The following is a 22,500-nucleotide window of genomic DNA, read 5'->3' as shown; positions in this document are numbered from 1 at the left end:
GCCTGTGGGGTTGATGGTATCCTCAATGAAATGATAAAATACACAGACCACAAATTCCAATTGGCTATAAAACTCTTTAACATCATCCTTAGCTCTGGCATATTCCCCAATATTTGGAACCAAGGACTGATCACCCCAATCCACAAAAGTGGAGACAAATTTGACCCCAATAACTAGCGTGGGATATGCGTCAACAGCAACCTTGGGAAAATCCTCTGCAGTATCATTAACAGCAGACTAGCTAATTTCCTCAGTGAAAACAATGTGCTGAGCAAATGTCAAATTGTTTTTTTTACCAAATTACCATACGACAGACCACGTATTCACCCTGCACACCCTAATTGACAAACAAACTAAACAAAGGCAAGGTCTTCTCATGCTTTGTTGATTTCAAAAAAAGTTTTGACTCAATTTGGCATGAGGGTCTGCTATACAAATTAATGGAAAGTGGGGTTGGGGGAAAAACATACAACATTATAAAATCCATGTACACAAACAACAAGTGTGTGGTTAAAATTGGCAAAAAACACACACATTTCTTTCCACAGGGCCGTGGGGTGAGACAGGGATGCAGTTTAAGCCCCACCCTCTTCAACATATAAATCAACGAATTGGCGAGGGCACTAGAATAGTCTGCAGCACCCGGCCTCACCCTACTAGAATCTGAAGTCAAATCTCTACTGTTTGCTGATGATCTGGTGCTTCTGTCACCAATTAAGCAGGGCCTACAGCAGCACCTAGATCTTCTGCACAGATTCTGTCAGACCTGGGCCGTGACAGTAAATCTCAGTAAGACAAAAATAATGGTGTTCCAAAAAAGGTCCAGTTGCCAGGAACACAAATACAAATTCCATCTAGACACTGTTGCCCTAGAGCACACAAAAAACTATACATTCCTCGGCCTAAACATCAGCGCCACAGGTAACTTCCACAAAGCTGTGAACGATCTGAGAGACAAGGCAAGAAGGGCCTTCTCTGCCATCAAAAGGAACATAAAATGTGACATACCAATTAGGATCTGGATAAAAATACTTGAATCAGTAATAGAACCCATTGCCCTTTATGGTTGTGAGGTCTGGGGTCCGCTCACCAACCAATAATTCACAAAATGGGACAAACACCAAATTGAGACTCTGCATGCAGAATTCTGCAAAAATATCCGCTACTTATCAAAATCCAGAAAAGAGCCGTTAAATTCTATAACCACTTAAAAGGAAGCGATTCCCAAATCTTCCATAACAAAGCCATCACCTACAGAGAGATAAACTTGGAGAAGAGTCCCCTAAGTAAGATGGTCCTGGGGCTCTGTTCACAAACACAAACAGACCCCATAGAGCCCCAGGACAACAACAACAACAACACAATTAGATACAACCAAATCATGAGAAAACAAAAAGAGAATTACTTGACACATTGGAAAGAATTAACAAAAAAACAGAGCAAACTAGAATGCTATTTGGCCCTAAACAGAGAGTTCACAGTGGCAGAATACCTGACCACTGTGACTGACCCAAACTTAAGGAAAGCTTTGACTATATACAGACTCAGTGAGCATAGCCTTGCTATTGAGAAAGACCGCCGTAGGCAGACCTGGCTCTCAAGAGAAGACAGGCTATATGCACACTGCCCACAAAATGAGGTGGAAACTGAGCTGCACTTCCTAACCTCCTGCCAAATGTGTGACCATATTAGAGACACATATTTCCCTCAGATAACACAGATCCACAAAGAATTTGAAAACAAACCCAATTTTGATAAACTCCCTTATCTACTGGGTGAAAAATCACAGTGTGCCATCACAGCAGCAATATTTGTGACCTTTTGACACAAGAAAAGGGCAACCAGTGAAGAACAAACACCATTGTAAATACAACCCATATTTATGTTTATTTATTTTCCCATTTGTACTTTAACTATTTGCACATTGTTACAACACTGTATATAGACATAATATGACATTTGAAATGTCTTTATTCTTTTGGAACTTCTGAGTGTAATGTTTACTATCTACTTCACTTGCTTTGGCAATGTTAACATATGTTTCCCATGCCAATAAAGCCCTTAAATTGAATTGAAATTGAATTGAAATTGAAAGAGAGAGGGCACATAGAGAGAGAGAGGGAGCGAGAGAGAGGGCACAGAGAGAGCGAGAGAGAGAGAGAGAGAGAGAGAGAGAAAGAGAGAGAAAGAGTGCACTGAGAGAGAGCAGCGCTTCACTGAGCAGTGTTGCGTGTTGGGTGTTGTGCATTCATCTTGTCAGCTCCACCATCACCACCTCCACCATCGTCCCCCTCAGGGGAACCCACCCAGGGACCTCTCAGAGCATGCCTCATGAATATGTACCATCATTATCGGTGATAACCATGCCGCTGTGCATGGACGGGGCTGGGGCCCACTGCATACAGATGGAGAGCCAGTGGGGGCCCTTGCCTCTCTAAAATATCCTGCCTTTGATCCAAGTTTATCACCAGCGTGCTCCGAGAAACTACATAGACAGGCACAATGAATTATGAGCGCTAATTATATTTTGCCAACGTAATGATCATTTTTTTCTTCAAAAGAGCACGTCAGGAGAATTTTGTTCGACTTGCCCTTCCACGGAAACGCTAACAGACTGTCAAACGGAGAGTAGCTTTATCCGGAAAAAAAAATAGGAACAAAACAGGAGATCCTAAGATATAGTAAAGTAAATCAAAGTGGTTTTGCAGCAGCCGCCCCAAAATAGTGCCAATCTACTAATCACAGGCTGTTTCTGTTCCAGGCCAGTTTCTCCCTGAACAGCACTCTCTGTACGAGAAAAAAACAAGCCCCACGTCAACTTAACCGAAATCCAATTATGAGGGCTGCCTGCTTGCGTGTCATCGTACAGCTTCAGCGATGCTATTTCAGGAAGTGTCTCGGCCTCTCCTTGTCCCTCACTTTGTTAAATTCCATGTGCAATAGAGAGAGAGAGAGAGAGAGAGAGAGAGAGAGAGAGAGAGAGAGAGAGAGAGAGAGAGAGAGAGAGAGAGAGAGAGGACGGTGGCGACGAACTGAGAGAGAGAGGACGGTGGCGACGAACTGAGAGATTGGGACTTGAGAATACGGCGATACCGCCAACTTCATCCACTTCACCGATGTGCCCATCATGTTGGGATGCTAATAGGGCCTATTCCTCCTCAAAACAAATGGACTCTGCACCGGTACCCCCTGTATATAGCCTCCCTACTGTTATTTTATTTTACTGCTGCTCTTTAATTATTAGCTTTTTTTTTACTTAAAAACTGCATTGTTGGTTAAGTGCTAAGTAACATTTCACTGTAATGTCTACACCTGTTGTATTCGGCGCATGTGGCAAATAAAATTTGATTTGATAAGTTTATAGCGGAAATGGCAGAGAGCCATGAGGGTTGATTGACGGGTTCTATCCGTATGCTGTTGAAGTACCGGAGGAACTGGAGGAGGATGTCTGTTTGTTTGTTTACCTCGCATGTTCTTCTGGTAGTTTCCGTTGCCGTTGCATATGAAACATCAGATCCCCTCCGTTGACGTACTCGATCACGAGAAATAACCTATAATCGGAATAACAGGGAAGGAGAAGACATTCGGAAACAAACAGCCTTGGGAGTATGGAGTTTGAAGGTCGAACGTAGCCTGTGGCCCTTGCACCAAGATTGCCATTTTCCCAAATAATAGTCAAGTATTGTCATTGTACAAGGGGAGGCTGCATGGAAATTGAATGCCAATTCAATTGAATTATAATTTATCTTGCTTAAGTTCTTTGTAACAATCAATGTCTTCGTGAAACTTGGTGAATTATTTACACAAAAGTAATTTTTGAGCTAAAAACCCCCAGTAAAAAAAGCCTGGGTAAAAATGACTGTCCCCAATGCCTCTTAACATTGTGCTTGGTTTTACTGGTCATGGTTCATGGTCTTCCGGTAAACACTCTCATGGCCTACCTCTAATTGACTACCACTGTACATTTCTTTAAGTTACAATGAGAAGTCTGACATTGAATGCGTCACTATTCACAGAAGCCACAGCTCCGTAGTTTCTTACTTCACACTGAAAATGAACAGAGGTCTAATGGTGAGCGATTAAGTTGCCTAGTTCCAAGGCCAGTGGGACGACTACAGAAATATGTATACATTTTACCTTTATTTAGCCACGGTATGTCATTCAGAACACATTCTCAATGTAAAAAAGCAACATGTTGGAATCTGGGCTCGTCCCAAATGGCACCCTATTTCCTACATAGTGCACTACTCTTGACCAAGGCCCATAGGGTTCTGGTCAAAAGTAGTGCACTAAATAGGGAATAGGGTGTCATTTGGGACATACACTCTGTCTGCCTCTTACCGGCTCTCTGTCTGAAAGCAGGAGTGAAGGCCCACTAAAAACGGATTGGTAGACGCCTGCTCAAACACATGCTTCTCTGTCTGCACCCAGTCGATGTCCTGTTGGGGAAACAGAGAGAATCAGCGAGAGAGGGGGAAACGGAGAGAATCAGTGAGAGAGGGAGAGAATCAGTGAGAGAGGGAGAGAGAGAGAGAGAGAGAGAGAGAGAGAGAGAGAGAGAGAGAGAGAGAGAGAGAGAGAGAGAGAGAGCGGGGGAGGGAGAGAGAGAGAGAGCGCGAGAGAAAGAAAGAGGGAGAGAGAGAGAGAGAGAAAGAAAGAGCGGGGGAGGGAGAGAGAGAGAGAGAGAGAGAGAGAGAGAGAGAGAGAGAGAGAGAGAGAGAGAGAGAGAGAGAGAGAGAGAGAGAGAGAAAGAAAGAAAGAGCGGGGGAGGGAGAGAGAGAGAGAGAGAGAGAGAGAGAGAGAGAGGAGAAAGAAAGAGGGAGAGAGAGAGAGAGAGAGAAAGAAAGAAAGAGCGGGGGAGGGAGAGAGAGAGAGAGAGAGTTGAGAAGACAACACATTAGCAACCATTGTTTGTATCCATACAGTAGCAGAATCATGTCATAGCAGACAGACTACCTGCTCTGCCTTTCATGTATCTGTGCTGTCAACTCAGTTCCCCAGAGGACATCACAACACAAAGCAGCCATTTTCTTAATTTCTCATTGCTCAGTACAATACATGTACAATAACATTATTTTCTCTAAGCCACTATATTCCACCCAATGGATTTCTGCCGTACTGGTATCAACCCTTTAGATTAGACTACCTTTAAATGAACAAGGAAAGACTGAGTAAATTGACTAGAAAATGTATCCAATTTAGGTTATGACGTAGATAGTAGTTACCCTACTGATGACTTAAACTGTCTACTTTCCAATGAATAAAATAGAAGGCATAAAACAGAAGAAATGGAACACAGACATACATGGAAAATATGGGATGAATAAGTATCTCAAAAATACACAGTTGAAGGAACGTTTCAGTGTGTACATGCTACGGCATTCATTTCAGGTCATTACTTGATAGTACAACTGGACTATAATCTAATGCTAAGGAATAAGGGAGAACTAAGGGGGCCAATCACAAATAGGACCACTAGTTAGAGAAAGAGGCACCTTATGTTTTCTCTTCCTCTGGCAAATGAAGAAGTAAAAAGAAGGACAGTATGTATGAACATCACACTAAAACATTCATGCATGTCAAATAAACAACGTCCAAATCACACAATTGCCACCTAGATGTAACAGGTAAAATGAGGAGCTCCACTCTAAGTTCCTCAAACAGCCCTTTAACCCAGGGGTTCTTCAATTTTTTCAGCCTGGGACACAAATGAGAAATTCAGTGTTTTCCTGGGACCCAAGCTCATGAACACATGTACCCTTTTGAGACCCATTAGCGAGATTTGGTTGGGGGACCCCCCACCCTGCGGGCAACATTTTTTAGAGCGTAGAGAAAAAAATCTGGTTTTAATGTTAATTTCCTGCAATTCTACACATTTTACCATGGGGCATGGATTTTTTTGGGGCCGTTTTGCAGCTAATTTCCTGCAATTCTACCAATTTTTGCAATGGGGTGGAGAGAAATCTTTGCAGTTTTAAAGCTAATTTTCAGCAATTCTACACATTTTGCCATGATTTATGTTAATATGATATCTGAGTGAGAGTGACTAACAAAATCAATGGGGTCCCCTGGAGGTCAGAGAGCAATTAATTGGCAAGCCCAGGCCAGTGCCAACAGACGGTAAGAAGATTACAGAGCTCTAGCTGTGATTGCACTGGGAAGTCACAGATGAAGACAGACATCTGTTGCTTTTCCAGGACGTGACCTTATACTTTCTCTTCTGAAAGTGTTTGGGTGGGTGGGTCTAGTGTTTGGGTGGGTGGGTCTCTCCACTATCTATCCATCTCTATGGCTTTATCCCTGTTGTTTACCAACTGTCAATCAACTCATAGAAATACACAAAGAACAAATACATAATTCACTACTTTAAAATGGAGCTAGCCTTCAGTGGTTCTGGCCTTGTTGTCACAGAAGCTATCAATGGCAATCGGCAGTGTGCCCTCTTTACATCTCTATGGATCAATGGCAAAGATTGGAGGCGCACCCTCTAGGTTCTATATCTATGATAGCAACCTGTCTGGCTTTGGCTGGGCGGCCATTTTGCTGCTTCTTTCTTAAAGCTGGGCCTTGGCTGCCTTGGCTGGTAGCCTTGGCTGCCCTGAAAGGGACAGAGCACCAAGCCGAGGGGCTGACTAGGCTGACCCCAGGCCAGGGACTGTCTAGGCTGAACCCAGGCCAGGGACTGACTCCCAGGGACTGACTAGGCTGACCCCAGGCCAGGGACTGTCTAGGCTGAACCCAGGCCAGGGACTGACTCCCAGGGACTGACTAAGCTGAACCAAGGCCAGGGACTGACTCCCAGGGACTGACTGGGCTGAACCAAGGCCAGGGACTGACTCCCAGGGACTGACTAGGCTGACCCCAGGCCAGGGACTGTCTAGGCTGAACCCAGGCCAGGGACTGACTCCCAGGGACTGACTAGGCTGAACCCAGGCCAGGTACTGTCTCCTAAAATACCCTCCCATTCCTCATCAGGCCCAAAACATGGCCAGCAGTGACCCCTTTAAACCCTTTCCTGCAGTCAAATGACCAAATCGCCCTCTAGTGGCATCATGGGTAGAATGTTATTAATATTTTTCATAATAAACATCCTTTAAAAAAAACAGCCGAAAATCTGGTGTTTTTATGTCAAACGGTTTTGTTATATTTCAGTCTTCTGTGATGTATATAAAGTGTAATATTGGGATGCAAACTCAAAACGTAATACATTTCAACTCTATATCTGACATGGTACAGGTGTCTTCTTTTTTAAAGACCATAACCATGTGTGTGAGGTGTATACTTTTGTTTCAAAGTAGATTTGTTTTTAACTACCAAGAAACACACTGTGTGACCCTGATTTAGCCCACTGCAGTAAAAGGTTTTAATATGTAAACACACCCATCCGTCCGTCTGTCTGTCTGTCTGTCTCTGACGTCTGTCTGACATCTGGGCCAGGCTTTGTTTGGCTAAGCCTGGCACTGTGCTGTTATCTACACCTGTTGTTTACGAAGCATATGACAAATAAAATGTAACCACATATTGTATATGCATTCATAAATATATAGAATCGTTACGGTGTGATCCCCACTAAAAACATTGGGAGAGATCTATAATTAGAGATATATAAAGAGAGATCGATAATGAGAGATATATAAAGAGAGATCGATAATGAGAGATCTATAAAATCACTGAACGGGCCGTACGGTGTAAGATAACACAGACATAATTCCATGAAAAGGGCAAACAAAGCAGCCACCCCGCCACTGCTTTTGGTAAACGGTTGAGGGATGGGGCAGGAGAAATGTAACCACTTTATGTACCAATCCTGTATTGCCCCTTTAACAGCATGTTGAGTGTTGACTGGTCCCGTGTGGCTCAGTTGGTAGAGCATGGCGCTTGCTAAGCCAGGGTTGTGGGTTCGATTCTCACAGGGGCCCAGTACGAAAATGTATGTACTCACTACTATAAGTTGCTCTGGATAAGAGCGTCTACTAAATGCCTAACATGTAAAATGCTTTAGAAGGAATGGTCTTCTCCACAAGAATAATTGGTTGAAGTGTTGTCTGTCTCTGAGTTATACATTGAAACTTGAAGAGCTCAAATATTTACGAGCCAAGAGAGGCTTCTCTCTCTATGATTAGAGGATAATCAAATCACAAACACCTGTCCTCGCCCTCTGTAGTAGTTCGGTCAGATGTGTGCTAGGCATAATAGTAACGCCATAGCTCCACCTAGAGGTGGAAACTAAAATATCGCTCAATAATTCTTCAAACTCATCAACCTCCGTTTTTTATTTAATCTTCCCTCTACACTCCTTACGTATTTCCTCAGTTCTTCTCCCTGTCTTTATATCCATTTGACTCCTAATTTTCCTCGTTAAGGCCAATTTACTTTACAATAACTTTCTGTCTTCCTCATCCCTCCATCACACCTCCTCATGTTTTTTCCAGTTCTCTTTTCTCTTGTTTTTCTCATTTAATCTCCCGCTTCCATGGACCCTCCCTCTACTCCAGATCCTCTCCTCTTTTTACCTCTCTCTTTCTCTCTCCTCCTCCCCCTTCCTCTCTCTCCTCCTCCCCCTTCCCTCTCTCTCCTCCTCCCCCTTCCCTCTCTCTCCTCCTCCCCCTCCCTCTCTCTCCTCCTCCCCCCTCCCTCTCTCTCCTCCTCCCCCTTCCCTCCCTCCCTCCCTCCCTCTCACCTCGTCGTCATGAACCAGTTCCTTCTTGACCACCTTCATGGCGTATATCTGTTCATTCTTCTTGAGTCGCACCAGCAGCACCTTGGCGTAGCTGCCGCGGCCGATCACCCGGATCAGGTCGAAGTCCCCCAGGCCCAGCGTCATCTCCTGGGAGATCTTGATGCCGTCGATCCCGTCCACCACCGCTTTGATGTCCTGTAAGGGGGGTTTGGATGGGAAATAAATGTTATAAAAGAGCCAGATACCAGCACACTGTTGAATGCCCCTGTTGTTTATTAAAAGTGCAACGTTTTCGATCCGAAGGTTTTCGCCAGGCTTGCAGGAAAACCTTATGGTTATAGACATAGAGCTGGAATCATGGACATGTAAATACAATACTAACATATTATAAAAACATCTTATATTATAAGGTGTTGAAAAGATACGAATATAAGAACCTGTGTGACATTTTTGTGTGAGAAAATCCAATAAAATGTACTGAACAAAAATATAAACGCAACATGCAATGATTTCAACGACTTTACTGAGTTACAGTTCATATAAGGAAATCAGTCAATTTAAATAAATTCATTAGGCCCTAATCTATGGATTTCACAAGACTGGGCACAGGCCCACCCACTGGGGAGCCAGGCCCAGCCAATCAGAATGAGTTTCTCCCCACAAAGGGCTTTATTACAGACAGAAATACTCCTCAGTTTCATCAGCTGTCCGGGTGGCTGGTCTCAGACGCTCCCGCAGGTGAAGAAGCCGGATGTGGAGGTCCTGGGCTGGTGTGGTTACATGTGGTCTGCGGTTGTGAGGCCGGTTGGACGTACTGCCAAATTCTCTAAAACGACGTTGGAGGCGGCTTATGGTAGAGAAATGTACATTCAATTCTCTGGCAACAACTCTGGAGGACATTCCTGCAGTCAGCATGCCAATTGCACTCTGTGGCATTGTGTTGTGTGACAAAACTGCACATTTTAGAGTGGCCTTTTATTGTCCCCAGCATAAGGTGCACCTGTGTAATGATCATGCTGATTAATCAGCAAGTTAATATGCCACACCGGTCAGGTGGATAGATTATCTTGGCAAAGGAGAAATACTCACTAACAGGGATGTAAACTAACTTGTGCCCAACATTTCAGATAAATTATATTTTTGTGCGTATGGAACATTTCTGGGATCTTTTATTTCAGCTAATGAAACTTGGGACCAACACTTTACATGTTGCGTTTATATTTTTCTTAAGTGTAGTATGGGCTGCCTGTTCTGTGTTCTGTGTTCTACAAACAGAATATAATATTTGACATTCTAGAATACCAGAACACTCCATATGTCCATATCATAATAGAATGCATGACTGACTGATTGACTTTGTGTGTCTGAATAAACTCACCTTTGAGTCCTTTTCCACTTTGTCCACTTGGCGACTGTGTGGTAGGAAAGTTACTGAAGAGAGAAACAACTTGTTACCTGAGTTGTGATGGAAGGTTCTATGCAGTGAGGACTGGGCATTAAAAACCTAAGGATCTTTTGTCTAAAGCCATCTCCATTTAATAATATACAGTATAATATGCTATTTAGCAGATGTTTTTATCCAAAGCCACTTACAGTCATGCGTGCATACATTTTACGTATGGGTGGTCCCGGGAATCAAACCGACTATCCTGGAGTTGCAAGCGCCATGCTCTACCAACTGATCTACAGAGGACCAACCAGGCTACTCCTCAAGAATCCATGGCTCCATCTCAATTCATCTTTCCGTGATTCCTTGCATCCTTTCTCCTCGCCTCCTCAACCATATTGGAAGGAAAAGGTTGAAAATTATTTTGAGGAGGAGACAAGGAGAGAGGATACAAGGAATCGAGGAAAGATTCATTGAGAAAGAGTCCATGGGAGAATCTCAATTGCATTTCCTTGATTTCTTGAGTCCTCTCTCCTCGCCTCCTTCTCAAAACCCATTGGATGAGAAGATCAGAGGGAAGGGACCTCTGACCTCATCCAATGGGTTTTAAGAAGTAGGCGGGAGAGAGGGCGCGGGGAATCAAGGAAATGCAATTGAGATTCTCCCATAATCAAGGGAGCATTGTGGGACATGTAGTTCACCCTTGTGGCCAGCAGAGGGCACCATGATCTGCAGAGTGAGCTGCCTCTGCCCAAGTAGGTTAGCCTACTGGTCACTGGTGTCACTGGTGAGTAGTGTTACTATACTATACTGGACTATACTGTACTATCAATATACTGTACTGGACTATACTGTAGTGGACTGTACAGTACTAGACTATACTGGACTGGACAGAACCAGTGCACAAAGAGAGGTGAAGGCCCTGTGCACAGCAGTGCATCTGGTTCAAGGTGCTGATTCTGGCAGAAAAACCACACACTTGGAAAGACAATGGCCGACTTCAATTCATATTTGTAAAATTGCGCTGTGCAGAATAGTGCATTGAAAGTAAACGTTCGGACCAGTCTGTAAACAACATGCTGATTCAAACATGAGTTCTTTTCTTTGTTTCTTTTTTTACAAACCTGGAAATCTAGTTATCGGTTTTGATTGAATAGTGTCTTTAAAGCCTTTGAAATGAGTATTCACAAAGTGTTTTCGGGGCAGGAGTGCTGATCTAGGATCAGTTTTACGTTTTCATAATGAATGAGAAAGATCAGCACCCCTCCCCCATACTATGCTTTTTGCATACAGGCCCAGACTCAAACCCAGTGCACTGAGACCAAGACTGAGACGGCAAGAATCCTACTTCTCACGTTATGTCTATATTGAAAGAAACAATATTTGATAGGAACTGACTTCCATCTGTATCCTCTGTGTCTTCAGGGGGGAGGTCCACCTCTTCACTCTTCTCATCTAAAGGGGGCTCCTGTGATGGCATGACTGGATCCTGCCAAGAGAAGACAGGCAAATAGCCGCAACATGGTTTTGAGGCTGCCAAAGAGTATCAAACAAATCATGACTAGGTCCTTGGAGACACTGGGAAGAAGAGGCTTCCGTTTTAAAGAGGTTCTACGTTGATAGACATCTTAGGCACATGGAGGTATCTTTTCAACAAAATAAAAGACCACAAAAGTTGAGAAGTCTGCATATTTCTCGCGACAAAGCACTTATATACATAATTTTAATGCGGTTCTAACCATGAGGCATTGTCTTTTCAAAGGGGATCAAAGTGTTTGTTGATAGAGCATCGTCAGATTACATTAAAGAAAACAGCCTATTATTACATCTGACTATTGAACTGGGTTTTCGGCACCAGGTTTGCTGTAGTCTAGCCCTGGATTCCAGGCCTCGCTCACGTTGTTCTGATTGGCTGTCACTAGACGTAGATTTTTCAAAAACAACCACCCCTTCCATACCTCTTCAGAAGCGCAAATTATGCAGAGTAAGTTAATTTACAGTGCTAGCATTGCTAGCATACGCTATTATTTAAAATTGATATTTAGGATTTAATTTGTTATTTTGTATATAATTTGGCTGAAATGACACTACCCTAAGTGGGCACCAGTGAAAATTATTGGCTTTCGGTTTCGATTCTCCGCCTCTGTTTGAACGTGCCTATTGTAGGGCTAACGGCTTAGATACCCATCTTTACATTTACATGTTAGTCATTTAGCAGACGCTCTTATCCAGAGCGATTTACAGTTAGTGCATTTATCTTAAGATAGGGGGGAGGGGGCAGTTCCTCGATCGTAGGCAAGTACCATGGTCTTGTAGTGGATGAGAGCTTCGTGGAGTGTGCGGAGAAGTGGGGTGACTTGGGAGAACTTGGGAAGGCTGAGTTCTGGATAAGTTGCAGGGGTTTGATGGCACAAGTGGGGAGCCCAGCCAACAGCGAGTTGCAGTAGTCCAGATGGGCGATGACAAGTGCCTGGACTAGGCCCTGCGCTGCTTCCTGTGTGAGGTAGGGCCGTACTCTACGGATGTTGTAGAGCATGAACCTGCAGGAGCGAGTTACTGCTTTGATGTTTGCAGAGAATGACAGCATGTTGTCCAGAGTCACGCCAAGGTTCTTTGCACTCTGGGAGGGGGGACACGTGGAGTTGTCAACCGTGATGGAGAGGTCTTTGAGCGGGCAGGCATTCCACGGGAGGAAGAGCAGCTCCGTCTTGTCGAGGTTGAGCTTGAGGTGGTGGGCCGACATCCAAGCTGAGATATCTGCCGGGCACGCAGAGATGCGTGTCGCCGCCTGGGTGTCAGAAGGGGGGGAAGGAGAAAAGCAGTTGAGTGTCATCCACATAGCAATGACAGGAGAGACCATGTAAGGATATGACGAAGCTGAATGACTTGGTGTATAGAGAGAAGAGGAGAGGGCCTAGAACCAAGCCCTGGGGGACACCAGTCATAAGAGTATGTGGTGCAGACACAGAACCCTCCACCTTCTTTTAGCTTGTCCCTGACAAGAACGTCCACAGGCTTTCATATTGAGGCTAGCTCTAATCGTAATGCCAAATGGGCTGATTGCAAGGACCCCTTAGCTTCTTTCTGTTTGTTAGCAGTCTGTAACTAGAGATCAACCACGTGATGTTTCAGTATACACTACAGTATGTGTGTGTCTCAAATGACACCATATTGCCTATGGGCCCTGGTCAAAAGTAGTGCACTACATAGGGAAAAGGGTGCCATTTGAGACGTAGTGGGTTTGAAACTTGCCCGTGGCATGTTGGCTGGAGTACATTGCGAACTGTTTCTCATGAAATGACAGACCAGTATTTTGCTCTGTTGGCTACGGTAGTTGGCTTTTTGAGTTATATACAGTATGTGTTGTGCAGAAGGTTGCTAGTTCGATCCCCGCTCGGGGCAGAACAGCATTCATTATGTTACAAATACACATTAGAACATCAATAGTAATGTTTAATTTAGACTTGTGAATAATTTAATTGATCACCTTGATCTTTTACTCTAAACAAGTTGAATTGTTCAAATGCAAAAAAAATTTGCAACCTAAAGCAGTTAAATATTACTCATTCGCCCTCCCAAATCATTCATTCAGACATTCACTTAAGTTTATGAAGTATCTATGAAGCGCTTATGAAGACTCTAAATGCTCTAAAAAGCCTTTTGCACTGCAGTATGTGAAGTGTCCATGTAATACGTTCTTCCGATGCTTTGACATGACGGATTGGCCAGAGTACTCAGCACAGAACTAGAATGAGATTCTATTTCTATGGTACTCACCATATGCCTTTGGCAGGTCAGAGGAACGAGTTTGTGACAGCGCTTATGGACCAGCAGTTTGCAGTTGATACACTTGTAGCCCTGCGTCCCCAGCCCCCATATCCTTTCACTGCAGTGGCCACAGTACGCTTTCTGTTGGGGACAGACAGACAGACAGACAGACAGACAGACAGACAGACAGACAGACAGACAGACAGACAGACAGACAGACAGACAGACAGACAGACAGACAGACAGACATGGATTGTTACACTATCAGTCTGAGCTCATGACAATGGGGTGATACTATCGCAGTCATTGATCGAGAATCAATGGAGGCGAGGCAGACACACATGAAGAAGGTGATAGTGATGGAGGCAGGGTGGAGTTAAGCCTAGGCGGCATCTTACATCAACTGGGAGCATGCTTGTTTGTAGTCTTCCCTTTAACTAACAGTCACAGCAACTCATCTATATTTTTCGTAGCTGTCTATTTACCACCACAAACCGATGCTGGCACTAAGACTGCACTCAATGAGCTGTATAGGGCCATAGAGGCCGGTGACTTTAATGCAGGGAAACTCAAATACGTCTTACCTCATTTCTACCAGCATGTCACTAACTAGAGGTGAAAAAACTCAGGAAGTACCAGTGACACGCTCAATACGAAAGTGGTCTGATGAACAATACGAAAGTGGTCTGATGAAGTGGATGGTAAGCTACTGGACTGTTTCACTAGCACAGACTGGAATATGTTCTGGGACTCATCCGATGGCATTTACCACATCAGTCACCGGCTTCATTAATAAGTGCATCGATGACGTCCTCCCCACAGTGACTGTATGTACATATTCCAACCAGAAGCCATAGATTACAGGCAACATCCCCACTGAGCTAAAGGCTAGAGCTGCCGCTTTCAAGAAGCAGGACACTAATCCGGACGCTTCTAAGAATTCCCGCTATGCCCTCCGACGAACCATCAAACAGGCAAAGCGACAATACAGATCGAATCCTACTACTTCGGCTCTGACGCTCGTCAGATGTGGCAGAGCTCGCAAACTATCACGGATTACAAAGGGTAATCCAGCCGCGAGCTACCCAGTGACGTGAGCCTACTAGACGAGCTAAATGCCTTCTATGCTTGCTTTGAGGCAAGCAACACTGAACCATGCGTGAGAGCACCAGCTGTTCCGCACGACTGTTAACATTCACAAGGCCGCAGGGCCAGACGGATTACCAGGACGCGTACTCAGAGCATGCGCTGACCAGCTGGCAAGTGTCTTCACTTACATTTTCAACCTCTCCCTGACCTAATCTGTAATACCTACATGTTTCAAGCAGACCACCATAGTCCCTGTGCCCAAGAACGCCAAGGTAACCTGTCTAAATGACTATCACCCCATAGCACTCACATCTGTAGACATGAAATGCTTTGAAAGGCTGGTCATGACTCACATCAACAACATAATCCCATTTCTATTTGCATACCGCCTCAACACCGCCCTTTCCCTCTTGTACAAAAGGAACAACAAAGTGAGAATGCTGTTCATTGACTACATCTCAGCGTTCAACACCATATTGCCCTCCAAGCTTATCACTTAGCTAAGGACAATGGGACTGAACACCTCCCTCTGAAACTGGATCCTGGACTTCCTGACGGGACGCCCCCCAGATGGTGAGGGTAGGCAACAACACATCCGCCACGTCACATTTTCATGCCTATCCAGACAAAGGACCGAACTCCCCTGGCAGTGAACCTCGCAGCCCGCGCTTACAATATTACAGTATATATGAAATGGGAGACTCTAGGGATTGCAGCAAACACAGTAGTCTCATCTCACTGTTGATGTTCTCAGATGGATTTAGAGTTCTCAACAGGAAAAAATACAAAATCATTCTGTAGAATTTAAACAAGACCACTTTCTCCTGGTCACAGAGGGACGAAATTACCTCCTACTTAAAGCTGAAGCTGTACCGAGCCAGCAGGCTTTTGAATGGCGTCTTTTAAATTTGCACTACTCATCTCATATGTATATACTGTATTCTATTCTATAATATTATCTCATATGTACAGTGAGGGAAAAAAGTATTGGCCAAGACCAAAGAGCTCTCCAAGGATGTCAGGGACAAGATTGTAGAACTACACACGGCTGGAATGGGCTACAAGACCATTGCCAAGCAGCTTGGTGAGAAGGTGACAACAGTTGGTGCGATTATTCGCAAATGGAAGAAACACAAAAGACCTGTCAATCTCCCTCGGCCTGGGGCTCCATGCAAGACCTCACCTCGTGGAGTTGCAATGATCATGAGAACGGTGAGGAATCAGCCCAGAACTACACGGAAGGATCTTGTTAATGATCTCAAGGCAGCTGGGACCATAGTCACCAAGAAAACAATTGGTAACACACTACGCCGTGAAGGACTGAAATCCTGCAGCGCCCTCAAGGTCCCCCTGCTCAAGAAAGCACATATACAGGGCCGTCTGAAGTTTGCCAATGAACATCTGAATGATTCAGAGGAGAACTGGGTGAAAGTGTTGTGGTCAGATGAGACCAAAATGGAGCTCTTTGGCATCAACTCAACTCGCCGTGTTTGGAGGAGGAGGAATGCTGCCTATGACCCCAAGAACACCATCCCCACCGTCAAACATGGAGGTGGAAACATTATGCTTTGGGGGTGTTTTTCTGCTAAGGGGACAGGACAACTTCACCGCATCAAAGGGACGATGGACGGGGCCATGTACCGTCAAATCTTGGGTGAGAACCTCCTTCCCTCAGCCAGGGCATTAAAAATGACCCAAAACACACGGCCAAGGCAACAAAGGAGTGGGTCAAGAAGAAGCACATTAAGGTCCTGGAGTGGCCTAGCCAGTCTCCAGACCTTAATCCCATAGCAAATCTGTGGAGGGTGCTGAAGGTTCAAGTTGCTAAACGTCAGCCTTGAAACCTTAATGACTTGGAGAAGATCTGCAAAGAGGAGTGGAACAAAATCCCTCCTGAGATGTGTGCAAACCTGGTGGCCAACTACAAGAAACGTCTGACCTCTGTGATTGCCAACAAGGGTTTTGCCACCAAGTACTAAGTCATGTTTTGCAGAGGGGTCAAATACTTATGCAAATCTATTCATAACATTTTTGACATGCGTTTTTTTAGATTTTTTTGTTGTTATTCTGTCTCTCACTGTTCAAATAAACCTACCATTAAAATTATAGACTGATCATGTCTTTGTCAGTGGGCAAACGTACAAAATCAGCAGGGGATCAAATACTTTTTTCCCTCACTGTATATACTGCATTCTATTCTATAATATTATTCTGTATCTTAGTCCATGCCACTGTCATTGCTTGTCCATATATGTATATATTCTTAAATTCCATTACTTACCAGATTTGTGTGTATAGGGTATATGTTGTGAAATTGTTAGATATTACTTGTTAGATATTACTGCACTGTCGGAGCTAGAAGCGCAAGCATTTCGCTACACCCGCAATAACATCTGCTAAACACGTGTATGTGACCAATCAAATTTGATTTGATTTGTGTGTCGCTGGGCAGAAAATGCACCATCATCAGTTTTATCAAAATGGTGCCAATTTTGTACTGTCACTAAGTATGATCATATGTATTTACAGTTAGGTTAAATATTATAGTAAGTTGTTTATAATTTGATTTTTACTATATTATACATATTAGTATTGTGTACTTGAGCTTGTGTGCTCAAAAGTGACTACACCTCAGCAACTATTTTTACCAGAAAGATTAGATTTTAATCTTTCTGGCAGTATAATCATTACTAGGTATTATACTGAACAAAAATATAAACGCACCATGCAACAATTTAATATTTTTTGCTGAGTTACAGTTCATATAAGTAAAATCAGTCAATTTAAATAAATTCATTAGGCGCTAATCTATGGATTTCACATGACGGGGGCAGCGGCGCAGCCATGGGTGGGCCTGGGAAGGCTTGGGAGCCCACTTGGGAGCCAGGTCCAGCCAATCAGAATGAGTTTTTCCCCACAAAAGGGCTTTATTACAGACAGAAAAACTCCTCAGATGTGGAGGTCCTGGGCTGGAGTGGTTACATGTGGTCTGCGGTTGTAAGGCCGGTTGGACGGACTACCAAATTCTCTAAAACGACGTTGGAGGCGGCTTATTGTAGAGAAATTAACATTCAATTCTCTGGCAACAGCTCTAGTGGACATTCCTGCAGTCAGCATGCCAATTGCACGCTCCCTCAAAACTTGAGACATCTGCACATTTTAGAGTGGCCTTTTATTGTTCACAGCATAAGTCAAAAGCACTGTTGCTATGGAGACTCCGTGGAGACGCACTTCAAAGATTAGCTATCACTACCCCACCGCTCCCAAGCCCAAACTGACAGAGAGAGAGAGAGAGAGACAGAGAGACCGATCGAGAGGTAGTGAGAGAGAGACCGATAAAGAGAGCGAAGCAGAGAGAGGTAGAGAGAGAGAGCGACACACAGAGAGCGAGAGAGAGAGAGAGAGAGAGAGAGAGAGAGAGAGAGAGAGAGATGGAAAGACAGAGAGACCGAAAGAGAGAGAGATAGGCAGAGCGGGAGAGAGAGAGGTTGGGGCGAGTCATAAATAAATCAAGCCATCCACTTATTTGTCCCAAAAACATTTTTCCCTCTCTGCTCAGCGCAGACTGTGGGCGAGTAATTAAGGCGCCTGTTCTGAGGTGAGAAACTTTGAAGACAGACATTCGGCACTCCCCATCAAGACTTTGGGGAGAGCATTTCCATAGCAGACGAGAAACGAGGATTCATAACATATGCCCCTTGTTCTTTAAAAGAGCCACAACATCTTCAGATGTTCTAAAGAACCCTAACAAAGCTACAGCTAGCTGTGTTAAGCTACAGCTAGCTGTGTTCCATGTTCTAAAGAACACTAACAAAGCTACAGCTAGCTGTGTTCCATGTTCTAAAGACACTAACAAAGCTACAGCTAGCTGTGTTCCATGTTCTAAAGACACTAACAAAGCTACAGCTAGCTGTGTTCCATGTTCTAAAGACACTAACAAAGCTACAGCTAGCTGTGTTCCATGTTCTAAAGACACTAACAAAGCTACAGCTAGCTGTGTTCCATGTTCTAAAGACACTAACAAAGCTACAGCTAGCTGTGTTCCATGTTCTAAAGACACTAACAAAGCTACAGCTAGCTGTGTTCCATGTTCTAAAGACACTAACAAAGCTACAGCTAGCTGTGTTCCATGTTCTAAGACAAGCCACTAACAAAGCTACAGCTAGCTGTGTTCGTTCCATGTTCTAAAGACACTAACAAAGCTACAGCTAGCTGTGTTCCATGTTCTAAAGACACTAACAAAGCTACAGCTAGCTGTGTTCCATGTTCTAAAGACACTAACAAAGCTACAGCTAGCTGTGTTCCATGTTCTAAAGAACACTAACAAAGCTACAGCTAGCTGTGTTCCATGTTCTAAAGACACTAACAAAGCTACAGCTAGCTGTGTTCCATGTTCTAAAGAACACTAACAAAGCTACAGCTAGCTGTGTTCCATGTTCTAAAGACACTAACAAAGCTACAGCTAGCTGTGTTCCATGTTCTAAAGACACTAACAAAGCTACAGCTAGCTGTGTTCCATGTTCTAAAGACACTAACAAAGCTACAGCTAGCTGTGTTCCATGTTCTAAAGACACTAACAAAGCTACAGCTAGCTGTGTTCCATGTTCTAAAGACACTAACAAAGCTACAGCTAGCTGTGTTCCATGTTCTAAAGACACTAACAAAGCTACAGCTAGCTGTGTTCCATGTTCTAAAGACACTAACAAAGCTACAGCTAGCTGTGTTCCATGTTCTAAAGACACTAACAAAGCTACAGCTAGCTGTGTTCCATGTTCTAAAGACACTAACAAAGCTACAGCTAGCTGTGTTCCATGTTCTAAAGACACTAACAAAGCTACAGCTAGCTGTGTTCCATGTTCTAAAGACACTAACAAAGCTACAGCTAGCTGTGTTCCATGTTCTAAAGACACTAACAAAGCTACAGCTAGCTGTGTTCCATGTTCTAAAGACACTAACAAAGCTACAGCTAGCTGTGTTCCATGTTCTAAAGACACTAACAAAGCTACAGCTAGCTGTGTTCCATGTTCTAAAGACACTAACAAAGCTACAGCTAGATGAGGAAAGAGGAGATACTGAGGGACTGAAAACTCGAGATGTAAGGTCTACAAGACAAAACATTTGTTGGTCTCGACTAGAAACGTGCTTATTTGGATGTGTTTGTGATTTACCGCAATTTAAGAGTCACTTAAAGCACTTACGGTTGCGTATCGAGGGAATCAGTGAGCAAATTAATGCCTAAAAGCCTCTGAGTTTAAATCATCCTCTCCACACAGTTCAGGACTTGGCCTATACCAGTGAAACATATACCCAAAGTGTACACTACTAGTCTCTTCCCTCTTCCTCCCTGATGGGACAGTAAATTATCTGCCTGTATCTATCGAGGGCCCCCGAAAAGGTCCCTGGTAGAGTCCCAAATGGCACCCTATTCCTTTTGTAGTGCACTATGTAGGGAATAGGGTGCCATTTAGGATGCATCGCCTGTTTGAGCCAGCTCACTGTCAGCTCCAAAATGGCTAATAGACTTCTTCCACTGGCTGGCCTTGGCTGGGCCCCATAAATGCTGCTAAGCGCTAGGACAGTGCTAGGGAAGCAATGTGGAACGAGCCCTATTTAAAGTGCATTAGCTCGGCATGCGGTTGGCCCTGAGTCAGAGGTGAAATCAACCTCTGAGACGTCCTTGACTGGCCGCCACAGCGACAGACATTCCCCACAACTCTGTTGGATAACAGACGTTATATATTGTTATTCCAGCTTGGGGTTTTTACATGGCATATTCAGTTGCAGGTGAACAGGAATGTTTTATTCATGTTCACACAAAAAGGTTTCTAACAATGCAACAAAAATGTATGTTTTGTTGTGACATGCACACTCTTCGATTAATTAACATGACGGTTAAATACATCTACTTTGTGCAATTGAACACAGCAATGGAACAACTAAACAGCCCTTCTGTAAGTCAACCAAACACCAAAACTAAGAACAATTTAGTCATGCATTTTAGAGGACAACCCCCCTCTCTCCCTCTCTCCCCCCCCCTCTCTCTCTCTCTCTCCCTCTCAGTGTCTGCTTCAGTCTCAGTGGAGAGCTGTGAACTGACATGACTCTGCTTTGTTAGGGTCCTATTTGCAGGGTGCTAATGGAGCAACAATCTAGACAGTAGCTCCAGTCAGTCATCCCCCTAATGGAGAAACAATCTAGACAGTAGCTCCAGTCAGTCATCTCCCTAATGGAGCAACAATCTAGACAGTAGCTCCAGTCAGTCATCCCCCTAATGGAGCAACAATCTAGACAGTAGCTCCAGTCAGTCATCTCCCTAATGGAGCAACAATCTAGACAGTAGCTCCAGTCAGTCATCTCCCTAATGGAGCAACAATCTAGACAGTAGCTCCAGTCAGTCATCTCCCTAATGGAGCAACAATCTAGACAGTAGCTCCAGTCAGTCATCCCCCTAATGGAGCAACAATCTAGACAGTAGCTCCAGTCAGTCATCCCCCTAATGGAGCAACAATCTAGACAGTAGCTCCAGTCAGTCATCCCCCTAATGGAGCAACAATCTAGACAGTAGCTCCAGTCAGTCATCTCCCTAATGGAGCAACAATCTAGACAGTAGCTCCAGTCAGTCATCCCCCTAATGGAGCAACAATCTAGACAGTAGCTCTAGTCAGTCATCCCCCTAATGGAGCAACAATCTAGACAGTAGCTCCAGTCAGTCATCCCCCTAATGGAGCAACAATCTAGACAGTAGCTCCAGTCAGTCATCCCCCTAATGGAGCAACAATCTAGACAGTAGCTCCAGTCAGTCATCCCCCTAATGGAGCAACAATCTAGACAGTAGCTCCAGTCAGTCATCCCCCTAATGGAGCAACAATCTAGACAGTAGCTCCAGTCAGTCATCCCCCTAATGGAGCAACAATCTAGACAGTAGCTCCAGTCAGTCATCCCCCTAATGGAGCACTAGCTCGTAGCTGCGAACACTAATGGCAGGAATACGACATTCTGATACATCATGTGCATCAGAGGTACTAAAGGACCCCATTATGTCAAATGGGAGGCATTCACAAAGCATCTTTCTCCTCAACAACAGAGGGAAGAGATGGAGAGAGAGCGGGAAGGAGAGGGATGGAGAGAGAGAGTGATGAGAGAGGGAGGGGTGGAGAGGGATGGAGAGAGAGGAGAAACCTGACCTACTTCTGCTAAATGACCTGTTTATACTGTATAGGGGATGGAGATAAAAAGAGAGATGGAGAGAGAGAGAGAGAGAGAAGGGAGAGAGAGAGAGAGAGAGAGAGAGAGAGAGGGGGGGGGATGGTGTGAGGGATGGAGAGAGAGAAGGAGGGATGGTGTGAGGGATGGAGAGAGAGAGAGAAGGAGGGATGGTGTGAGGGATGGAGAGAGAGAGAGAGAGAGGGATGGTGTGAGGGATGGAGAAAGAGAAGGAGGGATGGTGTGAGGAATGGAGAGAGAGAGAGGGATGTGTGAGGGATGGAGAGAGAGGGAGGGATGGTGTGAGGGATGGAGAGAGAAGGAGGGATGGTGTGAGGGATGGAGAGAGAGAGAGGGAGGGATGGTGTGAGGG

At 44.4% G+C, this 22,500-nt stretch overlaps 1 protein-coding gene across 1 annotated transcript in view; it reads right to left on the bottom strand.

The window, feature by feature from the left end:
* Window positions 1-22,500, bottom strand: part of LOC311148021 (protein kinase C zeta type-like) — a gene marked incomplete at its 5' end in the record, with an annotated part of 159,918 nt that overhangs the window by 37,387 nt on the left and 100,031 nt on the right. The window contains 6 exons of the mRNA XM_084184904.1: window positions 3,465-3,551; window positions 4,342-4,439; window positions 8,681-8,875; window positions 10,059-10,111; window positions 11,466-11,556; window positions 13,845-13,976. Coding sequence (XP_084041030.1) covers window positions 3,465-3,551; window positions 4,342-4,439; window positions 8,681-8,875; window positions 10,059-10,111; window positions 11,466-11,556; window positions 13,845-13,976 — 656 coding nt within the window. The remainder of the gene's footprint in view (window positions 1-3,464; window positions 3,552-4,341; window positions 4,440-8,680; window positions 8,876-10,058; window positions 10,112-11,465; window positions 11,557-13,844; window positions 13,977-22,500) is intronic.

This window comes from Coregonus lavaretus (assembly GCF_964263955.1).
Source record: "Coregonus lavaretus genome assembly, chromosome: 20".
Lineage (NCBI taxonomy): Eukaryota > Metazoa > Chordata > Actinopteri > Salmoniformes > Salmonidae > Coregonus > Coregonus lavaretus.
This window is presented reverse-complemented; position numbering and strand designations above follow the sequence as displayed.